Source organism: Anopheles arabiensis, chromosome 2 (assembly GCF_016920715.1).
Source record: "Anopheles arabiensis isolate DONGOLA chromosome 2, AaraD3, whole genome shotgun sequence".
Lineage (NCBI taxonomy): Eukaryota > Metazoa > Arthropoda > Insecta > Diptera > Culicidae > Anopheles > Anopheles arabiensis.
Genome location: NC_053517.1, coordinates 41,810,017 through 41,823,840, shown reverse-complemented (window position 1 = coordinate 41,823,840; position 13,824 = coordinate 41,810,017). Strand labels below are relative to the sequence as shown.

General features: G+C 44.6%; 1 protein-coding gene across 5 annotated transcripts in view; it reads left to right on the top strand.

Annotated features, from left to right (window-relative positions):
* The first annotated feature begins 1,071 nt into the window (after nucleotides 1-1,071).
* Nucleotides 1,072-13,824, top strand: part of LOC120898362 (protein lava lamp) — an 85,883-nt gene continuing 73,130 nt past the window's right edge. For 3 of the 5 annotated variants that reach the window (XR_005738652.1, XR_005738651.1, XM_040304127.1), the window contains exons 1-4: nucleotides 1,073-2,074; nucleotides 6,939-8,027; nucleotides 8,114-8,423; nucleotides 12,090-12,203. Coding sequence is in view for 1 of the 5 variants with exons in the window: in XM_040304127.1 (XP_040160061.1) it covers nucleotides 7,363-8,027; nucleotides 8,114-8,423; nucleotides 12,090-12,203 (1,089 nt within the window). In the remaining 4 variants the exon portion in view is untranslated. Of the gene's footprint in view, nucleotides 2,075-6,938; nucleotides 8,028-8,113; nucleotides 8,424-12,089; nucleotides 12,204-13,824 lie in introns of all 5 variants that reach the window. The other 2 variants (XR_005738650.1, XR_005738649.1) reach the window with 1 other exon arrangement.

Below are 13,824 nucleotides of genomic sequence, written 5' to 3'. Positions count from 1 at the left end.
TTGATTTAAAGGATGATTTATGCCGTACGAGTTGTTCGCTATCCTTGAAGGTAACCAAAAGTGCAGAGAGTGCTGTCTTGCCCTTGTCCCCCTCCTGTCGGTTCGTAACCCTGCCATCTTCCGGTGGAACACTAGCGACCAGCAATCGAAACCTGGTGACACGATAAATACTTGCAATTACCGGTGTGACCTACTGACAAGGCGTGGTGAACTTTGTCAGGGTCGGTCTACAGCTTAAAGATTGTGAACTTTTTTTTGTTACATCCATCCGTGGACAACTCTGTGATTATCCTGTCTGGTGCGAAGGTTAAGCTTGTCGAAAGGAATGAAGCTTACGTCATAAATCTGTTCCCCGGTGATTGTAGTACATGGTAATATTTGCCATTTTTGTCTTGAGCTCGCCTTTTTTGCCTTAATGTTTGAAGGATTACCTATCTTCGTGTCAGGAACTGTACAAAGAAAAAATCCTGTTTGAAATTTTGACCATGAAATTTATTATGTGAACAATACTGGTAAACGTTTGTGTCGTGTGCGAAATTTGCACAAAAAACATCGATTATCAGCCACGTGGCTGAGGCTTTAGAGAAAATAGATTAATACATTATGCCACGCTTCAAAGTGTGGTAAAGCAAATAGAAAACAAAGATAAAAAAAATAAAACCACAGCTACGTTCACACATACAACAACTGTGCTTCATTTGACAGGGTCAAACATATTCTCCCATCTTCCATCGGGCCGTAGAATTAAAGAAAGGACAAATAAACCAACCACACCATCGCGATGCGTTCGAATCATTGTAAAAGCGCCAGCCGACCCCCACTCCTCCCCATACGCACAAGACGTACACTAACACCCACTAAACACTACGCGACCAATTTCGGATGCTGCGCAAGTGGTATTTGCGCATATTGTCTCCGCGTACCTTTGCGTACGGCATCGCGGGTAACGCAGCACGCCATAGCAATGGTCCGATGTATGAAAAAAACACACACACGCGCGCGACCTCACCCATACACTACCGACGAATGCGCGGACACGGCAGCGACGGCCTGCGACGTTCTGCGCTCGGTTCGCGGCTCAGTCAGTCGTCGTTCGAGCATTAGGCAACATTTAATTTTAATTTTAATATTTAAGTAGCTCTAAGTGTACATAACACGAACAAACGAACAACGGAAAGTCAAGCAAGAATCAACAGGCATCAAAATCAGACAAACGAAACACGAAGAGTTACAAAAAGAAATTTAACTAAAAAAAAAACAGCTACGCATATTGAATGTGCTACTTCGAACAATTGAAACGAAACGAACCCTTGAAGAAACAAACCGTGCAAAGTGAATCATCCCAACAGTGAAGCATATAGCGGGGAATCGCGCACAGAAAAAAATAAGGACAAACGGTCTTTTAATTTAATTTCGAAGTAAAAAGCAAACGAAACGCTTTTTACTACAACTTAGCTGCGAAACAAACGTTCAACGAAATACGAAAGCAAGTGCAAGTGTTCTGGTGAACAGTTTTTCGAATTACGATTTTAAGTGTACGTGTTCTTTTTTTTGTCCTTTATTCATTGCGAAATTCGAAAGCTCTGCAAGCAAAGGGGGGAAGTATTAGTAACTTCCCGAATACATAGTGAGTGTGAAAACCTTCAACCCGCAATAAAACTAGCAACAGTGTGACAGCATCCTGTTTATGTTACAAGTTCAAGAAAGGATATAATTTTCAAACTACAAACCATTTCACATAAAAAATAATACACCGTGACAAAAAGTGCGATTCTCTCGGCGGGAGAGACAGAAAGGAATAGAATAAAACAAAAAAACGCGTGTGTAGAACTGTGATAATAGCACGCAATCGACCAAAGGTGGGCAAACACAAAATTAAAAAAAACAAACCCAACCCAACGGTGCAAAGAACCTAAAGCGTAAAATCGCAACCGTGCGTGCGTGCGTGAAGTGTCGTCGTCGGTGGTGTTTAGGTAAAAATAATTGAAATCCGTTCCACCCGGGCCCTGCGATTGCGAGCAAACGTGCGAACGCATTGGATCTGTTCTGGTGACCGATTGTGAAGTGTAAATAGGTAGTTATGTTTGGCGTTTTGTTTTTTCCTCGCATCACACTAATGCTATTTTCTAGCACGCGCGCTCTTCCTTGCCATATTTTCTACGTCGCCTAAGCATGCGGGGGGAGGTCCTGATGATGGGGACGGTTCTGGCCGATGGCCAGCCGATTGTTAGGGCGGGTGGGGAATTTCGTTGCGTCGATGATGTACTCACTCACTAGCCCAAGTGTAAATGGCCATGTGGTGACAATTGAGCTGATAAATGCTTTGGTTTTCCGGTTCGATCACGCTGGACTATTCGTACTTGCACGATAATAAGAGATCCAGGGGTTTGGTGTAATTGAAGACTACGTAAAGTGTTTCACTGCAATGTAAAATTTATTTGTAAATATCGTGTATGAATATGTTTTAATAGATTAAAATTAAAGTTCCTCCTTAAGTGGCATTTAATGGGTAACAATCCGATCGGAATTGTTCTTATTTTTTCATGACAGTTTTTTTAAGTTAAGTTTTTGTTTAATTTTGTTGAATTATTTATTGAACTACGATCATAAGGTTGCACTTATTTATTCTCTTACGATTTTATGATGTACAAAAAATTACGATGTTCATTATTCAAATGCAGATCTATAAACCCATTTAGGAAAGATAGGGTAACCGTGTTATGATTAGCTCGCAATCGAACCATTGCCATATGTCTATGATTTCGTTTCCTCTGCCCTTTTTTCTCTCTCCCTCTCTCTTTTTCCCACCACCCTCTAATACTTTGATTTACCAGGCACCCTTTTTCAGATGACCACACCACCTTCGCACCATGACACGATGACACACAATGGGATTGCGGCCTGTTGTGTTGCTAGATTTACTCCCACAGTACGTTCACGCCTTCTAGAGCAGCGTACGAAAAATGGCCCAACCGCGTGCTGTACGGAGGTGTGAGCTAGATCGATCTTTACGCCAAAACTCTGCAGCCGAGTGTAGAACGAACAGAAGCAAACTTTCATCAACGCTAACGATGATACAAAGATGGGTAGCGATCGGTTTCGGTGGCGGAGACCATCTGGAACGGGGAACTGGGAAGAGCACCCCGTACCATTTAATTTGCTCACTTCTGGCCCGGCTCGACCGATCCAGCCAGAGGGCGAACGGTTATGGCAAATTGTGAACGAGCAGCCGATTGACAGCTCGCACCGCTTCTCCTGCTCCGTGGACATCGCACCCACATGGTACGATGGTTCGCTGGTAGAGGGAACGGAACACGGACACGGGTGGCCGCTAGAATGTAGAACCATTGCCAGATTACGTCAGACGTGATGGCGCGAAAGACGCCACCACGGTCGCGATGATGATGTACACCATCCCAAATGCCCTAATGTCGTTCGGTTTCGGCGCACTTGTTGCCTATAATGTGTGAGTGTGTGTGTGATTCTTCGCTGTCTTTGGTTTCACGCCTGGGGTTTGTTGTTCTAAATTTGGAGAAAATATCCATCCGATGCTAGTCGAAGTCGTAAAACAGCAGGCGCCAACGACGATGTTTCGCGTAGTGTGTGATCGTCGTGTAGTTTGATACTCGATTGATCGACTGCTACTCCCAGTGGTATAAACTGGCGATACGGTTTTGGGAGTTGTTTTCAAAACACGCGCGTATAATCTACTTCCGGCTCTTTACAGTTGCAAGACCGATGTGCCTGGCCAGCTGCTAGATATCTGTGCCAGTACGTCAAAGGTTTATGTATCGTCATGCTCATGCTGACAACGCCCCTCTCGAAGCGGGTCGAATCCATTCGTCATGGTAATCGGTCAATTAATTTTAATTCCGCAATAGTGCACCGCAAGATCAACAGCAATCAGGCGAACGCGGTATGCAACGGACACATGGGTTGACACACGAGCCGACACATCTGCGTTGAGGTCAAGCCGTGCACATTTAGCTGTGACACCGAATTTGACTAGCGCAATGATGCATTGTGAGAAGTGCGATAATTTACGGCATGTTCTATAAACGGTTCGGGTTGGACTGTTGCTCTTTTTTTATGATACTATGAGAGCTGTTTGGGATTTTTTGGGCCGTAACATAGTTTCTTTGGTCACAAATCTAGAGAGCAGAACAACGCCGAAAAGCGATCGTGTGATTTAAGCATTATTTACATCATTCCCCGTAAGCGAGAAACCATTTCTAGGACGATTTAGCATAAATGAGGGAATTGGGAATTGATTCGTACTAAGCACACTTGCTCACTTGTTTATTAAATAAAAAAATACAGCGCCATCTTGCTAACGCAAACGCACAGTGCTGCTTTCGTTTGCAACCGCCCAAGCGTTTGGAATATAACGATGCGCAAAATTATTACACCCACATACCAACCGGGTTGGCCGTATGGACGAGCCGATGTTCACAAATACTTCATCATCTGTGAGAAAGTGCAGCGGTAGCTAAGGCGAATGATACTGGTGCGAATGAATCCAAATCTGAGCGGTCCAAAAATATCACGATCACGATATCGCTTTTCACTGTAAAAAGCAGGAAAATAGGAACGATTTTTTGGGGTGGAAGAAAATGGAGGAAACAATAATATTCGCAAATGCGTAAGCGTACAAATATACGCAAAAGGGACAGGGTGGAATTGTTGTTGAATCACTGCTTTCGATTCAACAGTAGAAAATAGTTAAAAAATACAAAGCTAGATAAGGAGATGTTTTATCACAGCAACTGGTATATAAAGAGTAAACAAAGCTTACGAGACAACAACCTCTTTGGCGGTAATACCAGATCTTTCATATGCCGACTACTTATCAGAGTGTAAATTGGTTTTATTTATCTATTCAAAATTTGAAGTTGGCAGCAACACGGTTATCAGTTGTCTCCAAATCTTTACACAACCAAACGAAAGCAACCCTCTTACGCACTTGCGTTTCTTTGGATAGATTATCCATGCCAGAATGAGGTCACGCGTGGTGTGCGTTTTCGCGTTTTTTGTGGTCCAGAACCGAACCGATATTGGGACCATTTTCACGATGGTGCCGCAAAATTTCACCACCCTCACAAACGCATGTCATCGTGTGTGCGAGATTCAATCAAATGTGCTTTGTTTTTCCTGCGGCCCGATGCGATCGGACGGGCCGGTCGGAAAACCAGCTTCAGCAGCTGCACAGAGCGCTGCTGTTGCCACCCTTTTACTCTGCAGCTATAAATATCGAAGCGTGCGATCTGTGCGCTGATCTCGTCTGCAACTGGCTAGGCGGGAGATTTTTTGAGCTCAGTGTCAGCCCCGCAACAAACACACCTCCCTCGAGGGCAGCATTGATCACGGAGTGTGCACGGTTGTTAAACTTCTTGTTCTTCTCACCCCCTATCCCCGGTGTGTGTGTGTGTGTTTGTGTGTCCCTGTTTTGTTTGCCGCTCGATCGGTTGCACACAAATTAGCTGCGTAAGCAACAGACACACGTTGGCACACAGCGTGGCCACAGGGTGAGGTGGGAAAGAAAGAAGTGGTTCAGAATTTTCCTTTCCGTCTAGTGTGGGATTTTTTTCCTATGTATTCCCTACGTACTATAGGCGGAAGTCGGCTGGCAGTCGATTGATGCAGGCGAGAAGTAGTTTGCGTTTGAGAAGATTGGGAAAACACTTCAGCCCGGTAAAGAGTGTTGCCGGAGATTGATGGGTTATAGGGCTAATGTTGCTCTGCGCTTGAGTGTGTTTGTGTGTGTCCGTGTATGAATCGGAAATAAGTGGGATACTCGTATCTAAACAGTCGATTTATCATTAACACCATCAGAGGAGCACGTGGAGCTCAGCAGGGAAGGTTAGAATAGGATGTGATTCGTTGATGTGCGGCATAAATGGAATATGATAGCATAAACAGCGAATAATGTTTTCGTTTCGTTCAAGATGGATACATAACAATACCGAAACATATCAAAGGAAGGGTTGAGTTTTTAAAAACTTGTTTAACATTTTCTTTTGATCATCTTGAACGCTTTTTAGGCCAACACTCATCTTTTTATCAAGAAAAAAACATCGAAACCGTTTCATTGACGCAAAATGAGGACTTTGGCGGCTGCCGGCAACTAGTGTATGGTATTAATCATCTTCTTTACAAGGATGTGTAATTCGGTTGCTTTCGGTTGGCCATTCATGGCGGTTGACATCATTCAAATCCCCACCAAAACATCTAATCGAGTCTTTTCCGGGCACGACGTTTGTGTGTGTGTGCAGGGACCGCACCTAGTTTTCCGTAAATCCTTCCCTGACAGCTTATGGTTGTGCATGTCTAAATGACATCATGTTCGAAATTTATAACAGCGACGCAAGATTGGAGGAGGAATGAGAGAGCAGGGTTTGGTTGTACATTGCGGTAAAGTATGAATAGGAGTATAAATCTGTGCTGGACTTGTTGCACTGAAAAGCGGAGTCCATTTGAGCTTGCAATTGTTAGACTAAACAGTTGAGAAAATTGGGATATACAATCTATGACCTTTGGAACAAGCACCATTCGTTCTTGTGAAAGCTATGAATGATTCGTCATTCCAAATTTCTTTTATATATTTTTTGCTTTAAATAGTTCCAACAACATTTTTGCGAAAATGTTATTTTACACCTCTTGCTACTGTAACCAATTGCCCAATTAGCTGATGTTTGTAGTTTACATCATCGTTCGTCACACATAAAAGGGGAATTTTTGTCTACAGCTGGTTTGCAATTTATAAAGTCAACCTTTTACGCTGATGTGTACATTTCCACCCTTATCCATACACGGTCCACATTAATCCTCCATGCTCCTTGCTTATCCTCATCGTCATATAGTGTTTTTTTCCGTGTGTTTGTTTCATTCATGTTGATAATGTATTCATTGTTGATTTTTTCTCCATTCTTTCGTTTTAGGTTACTTCCAACCACACCCAGCACAACCGGTGGACGGAGGTAAAAAATTGGATCGATTTGTCCACGACACAACGCCCCAAAAGTCCATCACCCTTGGCACGACACACTGAGCTCTATAGAAAAAAAAAAACAACAATAAGGGCAAGTCATCATCCATCCTGTTGGAACGGTGCGAAATTAAAGTTACAAAGCCCACCGGTGCATATGAATCGTGTGCCGAACATTGAATTTATCCGCCACTAGAGAGTGAGAGAGACAAGAAACAAGCGTGAACCCCAGTGCGCGGAAGTTAGTGTTAAAATTAAAATTTAAATGTACTGCCTACGTGAAGAGTCTCAGCATACGTATCAGCAGCAAAAGCAGCAGCAACAGCAGGACGTTTATGATCTGTAATAAGCAGTGAGTTTAGCATCAAACCTTAGCGATGGAGCAAATTGAACAACCAACGAGCGTCACGGCTGGTACGGTGGAGTTAATGCTCAAAAATGCTTCCACACCGGAACAGGTGGCGAAAAATGAAGATTTAAACTGTAAAGCAGACACAGCGGAGTACTGTGACAATGTGAAAGAAACGAACGTGCGACAAAAGCGTAAGAAAGCGTCAGAAAAGATCGATGCGAGCGGTGTTACCGATATCAAGCCACCGTTGGATCATCGATCGGCGGGCAAGGAACCGATCGTATCTTCCCATCCCGCCCCATCCTCGGAAGCGATGGGAAATCTTTCCAAAGCAAACGGAAAACGGCTAAAGCTGGATCTGAAAACCCATCCGGAACAACACCACAAGCCGGAACCAACGTCACCGCTAGGGCTGTTGCATGAGGAAAAAGTGATCGTCCGAAGTAAACCACCGATTCCACCGAAACCGGATGTAAGGACGATCCCGGCACCGCCCCAAGGGCAGCAGCGAGTGTCCATTTCGCCGACCGGCACGCCTCAAGTAAAGGGCTGCAAGAAGCAGCAGGTGACAGAAGCGCACAATGCCCATACCGTCCAGAAGCTGCTGGCACAGAACGAACAGATGAGGCTGGAACTGAGCGAACTCCGAACGAGCTTAGCTGCGGAGCGGAACGCTGTCAGAGTGTTAAGGTAGGTGGAGTGTGGCTCGATCGAAACTTGATGTTTATTTGGTTAATTTACTCATTGCGCATTTCCTTCTTTCTTTCCCACCCAAGGGCCCAAAACGAGTCCGATCTGCGAAAGACAAAATCCGAATGCAAGAAACTGCAGGAAGCTCTGCAGCACCAGAAACGCCATTCCCAGGCCCAGTGCCAGAGTGTGTCCGTGGGTGGTGGTACACCGGCCAAGCGGGCACACCGGGGCGGGTCGGGGGAACATGAACCCATGAGCGGCTGGGGTTCGGAGTCGCGCGGTCAGCAGCAGCAGCAGCAACATCAGCAGCAATGTTGTCTGGAAGTTCTGAAGCTGAATCAGGAGATTTCTGCCCTGCGGGAAACGAACAGGTTCTTAGAGGAAAAATATCAAGTAAGTAGCAGCGCAACGTGGAAATGAAGAGAAGGAAAATTTGAACCAAAAATTTGAAAATCGCACGCAAGTTTTTACACGGTACGGAAGGTTGTATGCTTTTCTCGTACGCAAAGTGGCTGCGTCATGGAGGCAAATGATTTGGCTGCGTACCACCAACATCTGTGAAGCGCGTTGCAGCGTTTTCGATAAAAGAATATTTCTTCTTAAGCCTTCTTAATAGATCATTAGCAAACATTGTAGATAAAAAGTACTTGCGAGGGTCGTAACACATTCAATGAGCTTCGATGAATGGATATTCACTGACAAGCTTGTCCTGTTTTCAATTACCGCTGATTAATTTGTTACCAAAAAGAACGCCATGAGGTGGGCACTAGCTGACGGCCAGCTTGACGATCCGATTCTTTAGCAAAATGTCACGGCTGTGCAATGTGTGTTGCCTCCAGCGTCAATGTCAACGCCGATCCGTTTCGGGCCAATACAAGCGTAAACCCCACTTTGCACGCTGCCATCAATGCAGGACACCGATCAGCTACCGATCGATTGGTTTACTGCGGCGCGTTTTTCATTTGGGCGGGAAAAAATGAGAATTAAACGTTTCGCGCTGCACGGTACGTAGTTGTGACATTGTAAAGGCGAGATAGCAATCAATTCGAGCTCGCAATATCTTCATCATCTCGGTGGATCGGTGTCAGTCAAGGGTGGAACACTGGTATGCAAAATTTCGCGCATGACGATTACGAAACGAAACGATTCGGACGGGTGTCCGTTGGGCAGGCGTGTGGCGCGGTCTCTGGCCAGAAAAGGAAATAAATTGATTTGATTGTCATTTCAAGTGCTGGAGCTTGAGGCTCCGCTTGTGTGGGGATCGTGGCTGCCAGCCAATAGTAGAGAATTCGCGCGCGGCCCGTCGCGCACCCTTTCGTGCGTCAAAATTTAACCTTAAAAAGGCATCATCTTCGCGACCAGAACGGTGCGCGAGGTGCGAGTACGCAAGGCTGTGCGGCTGCATTACCGTAGAAAGTTCGATTTCCCTTTCGTTGCGGACAGCGTCACGGGGCTTTATTTATCGTTGTTTCATAAATAATGCCAATTTATGGAAGGTTTCTTCCCGAATCGAAACGTAGCACCTGGGGGGCGGTGTGGGAGGGAGCGTTGTGTGACACATTAATCACATGCCCAGCTCTCCCGCAATCCCGCAAAGACATGCATGCAAATCTGTACGATTAATTGTGTTTCGGCAGCGACCTTCGGTCGGTCTAGGAATCAGTTGGACAGTAGACCTTCACCCATACTCAGCCCGGGTACGGGTGTCCCGAATGGAGGGCACACGATGGCGCTTTGAATGGGCAGGGGTAACGCATCGCACCTCGTGCACTGTGTCGAATCAATGGAGACGCCGGAATTACTTAATGATCTGCGAACAATTATTATGCGTGTGCGGGTAGGAGAATGCAAACAACAACGATCGCAGCAACGCGAACACATCAGCAACAAAGGTGCATCATAGAGGTGTGATGTCCTTCGACACGGGGTGATATACCATCCTGACCGCGAGGTCCTAGGCTAACGTACGGCACGTGGGGGAAAATCCTCGAGAAGCTACCCTGCTGCGCTGACAGCGTTTGCCTTTTACGAGCACCTACCGCACGATATGATTATGTGGTAAACAATTTATTGAATTTGTTGCGAATCGAGCTTGAGGAGTCGTGATTGTACGCGCAGCAAGCACAGAAAGGATTATTGTTCTGCGCGGTGGATGTCCGTCAGTTGATTGCGTCGACGCGGTTAACTGACACCCTGAAGGATTTGATGACATTTTAATTGAAATGGAATGGTTTTGAAATCGCCTTTATCGCGTAAAAAGCAAGCAGGAGTGGATGAGTTTATGGTCGGCTGTCGGAAGGAATGTCACGTCGTGTTAATTTGCGTTTGTTACCGCTTGAAGGGCAGTATTCAAAGGAGCGGATAGATTGGCAATAAGTTTTAACGGTAATGAAGAGGAATGTTTGTTTTTATTTGGATATTATGCAATATTCAGCTCATACATTCGGCAGTAACATCACTTGACATGACGTACTATTATTAGCTGTTTGCTATTTGTTTATTTGTACATTCGCTCTTGCACATGTTTGTTTATTCGTTTTTAAAAGCTTCAGAGATAAGAGTATCATGATAATAAATTACTTCAATTGAACCGGTTGTAAACTGCAACTAGAGTGTCTTGCCAGCAAGATGAAGATAGTTATGCATTAGTAGATGGTTTTGGTGTGAATTTTCTCGGCCAATTTGTATTCTATTATCATCTCTGAAAAGGTCATTTCAGAGATTATATACCTCACAATCTAAGTGCCTAAAACGTAATGTTTCATTTATTGGTCAGCATTTGAACAAATGAAATGATTTTGTTGGACTACTTAAAAAATGAAGTCAATACTGGCCAATAATTGTCAAAGTTGTACATTCTGGCCATATTTCGTATGTATGGGTATTTTATGGACAAGATACATTTGTGGAATGTGGAATGAAATAAACAAAAAGATGTGGAATGAAAAAATCTACTGACTTAAGGTCTAATTCGTCCTTAAAAGATATCTTATAGTATTAATTAAAAGCAAGTCTGTCATCAATTCAGAGTTTTTTTTCTTTGAATGCTTCTTTGAATGGTTGACAAATCCTTTCCGATACAATCTCGTCAAGGTGAGCCTAATAAGCTATTCGTTTTTTAAAGCAGAAGAATCTGCATAACTAATAAACACACCTATAAAATCATACACCTTGGTAAAAAGAATTCTCAACGTACCTGCTGCTTTGCTAGACACTTCCTGCTTAATGGATCCTACTTGAAATGCTACCCTTTCCTTTCACCAACCAACGGGTGCAGTCAGTACGATGGAGTAGAATAAATCACCATCATAATTAGTCAATCGGTAGCGATCGCTAGCGACGATCTCTGTATTGCAGTTGGATCTTTGAATTTCCCTTTCTACTAGAGCCCCTTTCAACTACTCCGACGCCCGGCTGATCGTTTGCAATGTTCAACAGCAACAGGCCCACAACTACCACCGTTACAGTGTTACAAACCGTTTTCTGACTGACTTATAGTGCGATTGTGTTTGGTGCACTTACACCCTCACCCTCGCGAACAAGTGAGAGCATATTCTCGAGAGCATTTAAAGAATGCAACCATAGGAGGTGGATGTATGGCATTCGCTTTCCGACAGGCCTACTCTAGCGTCAGCTCTAGCTCCCAGTTAGCGTCGATCGGTATGAGCCGAACCACAGCTTCTAGCGCAAGAAGAATGGAAGGAAACCGTCCGTCCGCGTCAGGAAAGTTTCATGTTTTTGCTTCCGTGTTATGCAAATTCCAAAGCGGTTGCTCCGATTGTTGCAATTTCGGAACCATCGCGCTGCATTGTGCATTGTTTTCACTTTCGATGCGAATCGATCATCTTACCCACAGGCAGTGAGTGCGGTTTGTGGAGGAGGCACAACATCAACTGCAAAAGACCACAGCAAACTGACAGTGGCACAAATATTCGAACCTTGACAGCGTTCCCCCAGTACCGGCAGATTGCTTCCCATGTTTATCTATGTTTTGTCGGCTAGAGTACGAACATCATGCGGCGTTGGTTTGATCGTGCCTCTTTTTTCACTCTTTCACAGATTTCCTCCGAGGCTGAACGGCAGAAAGCTTCCGATATACGCGTACAGCGGGATCTGCACGAACTACGATTGACTCAACTTTCCAAGTCAGCTAGAAACGAAATCCAGCGCATGGTAAGTTCTAACCCTGTTTAAAAGTATTTGAATTTGAAATTTAGTGAAAGAATTCGTTATTTACATCCAGAAACCACAAACACTCGTTTGTGGTTATGTTGAGTTAAATTGTAGCTACAAAATTAGTTTTCAGGTCACAGTTTTATGATTTAAATATTGTTTTTTTCAGTACTACATTGTACACAATGGTCATAACGCACACGAAGGACAATATGTTTGATTTATGTAACATTATCATTGGCATTGAAATGTCTTACAGCTTCAAAAAAAGGCGCCTAGAAATGGATGATCAGATAAACTCATAAACGCTGACAGAATATTAATCAGCATAGTATGACATTTGTGTTTTATTTTGCTAAAACCACACAAAACCCATCCTTTCGGAAGGTCTTTGTTGCTGCACCAAGAGATCCTCACCAGTTCCACGAACATTCCTCAGCGAGCACGGATGCCTCGGGCCGGATAAAGTCCGGCATCGCTGCGGGTGGTTTTTGTAGTAAACCCTTTTTTACACCGATTCTCCACACGGCTAGGGTCGCCCCGCTCACAAATATCAAAGGATGAGTCATAATCAGCCTAAAGTGAAACAAAAAAGAAGAATCAAAAAGTTCCACCTTCAAACAACCGATGGCGGTATCTTAAGCTAACGATCGTAAAACATTTGTTTGCTTCATCTCGTCTTCAGTTTTGAACGCGTTGAGCTGCTGATCGCTGTTTATTTCTGTTGCATTTCTGCTATGCCCAACCGCACGGCCAATGTCTGGGCTGGAAGGTTTCTTTCCCGGATCCGAACGATATAGTTATTGCCATGCAGATTCCGTGCGGAATCCACAATCCTCTTACCGATTGGAACGTTTTTGTTGTTTTTGTGTGAGTAGCGTTCGCTCCAATGTTTTTTTTTATGCCACCCAAAAATCGTGCCGTTAAAATTTTAAGCACTGTGAACTCACCTCACTCACACCCCGAGATAACCTTTCTTTGCTACCTTATGATCATTGGCTAGTGCATGGGCACAAAGAAGCAGCATGAACGATCGGAAATGGTTGTGCCCCGATCGGTGCATCGGGACAACGTGAGAAACGGGGTGCGAGTTATCAGTCTCGACGCGAGGCTTATCCGAAATCGGTGAACGGCGGTAATTACCCGGTCGGGCAATTTACGTTTCTGCACAAAATTCCTCCGGTAACGCCCGAAGCAACAGCACAACAATTTAAGTCGCCCTACGGACTGTTTCTCAATCAAATTATGTTTTTGCTCCATTCATGCAGCTCGGTGAAAATATCGGTTGTAGTAGCAGGAACAGCAGGAGCAGCAGAAGCGGCAGCAAACGGCAACGGCATCGAAGGTGGAGCTAATTGTTTATACACAAGACGGTGAAATGAATTCATGAACGAGCTCGAGTGTGCATAATTTTGCTTTGCCTCCCGTACGACTTCATTCAGAGGCAGAAGCTTCACAATTCGCTCATAGCCTGAGGACAGTTCAGGAAGATAATGTTCGGCTCATGGCCGCGACGACCGGGTTCGACTGGGGCAACGAAGCGGATGGGTAAGCGATTACTGGACCCGGCCAGTATCGTTCAAACGGTGAAGCTGGCTCGGGCACTGGAAACTATGGTTTT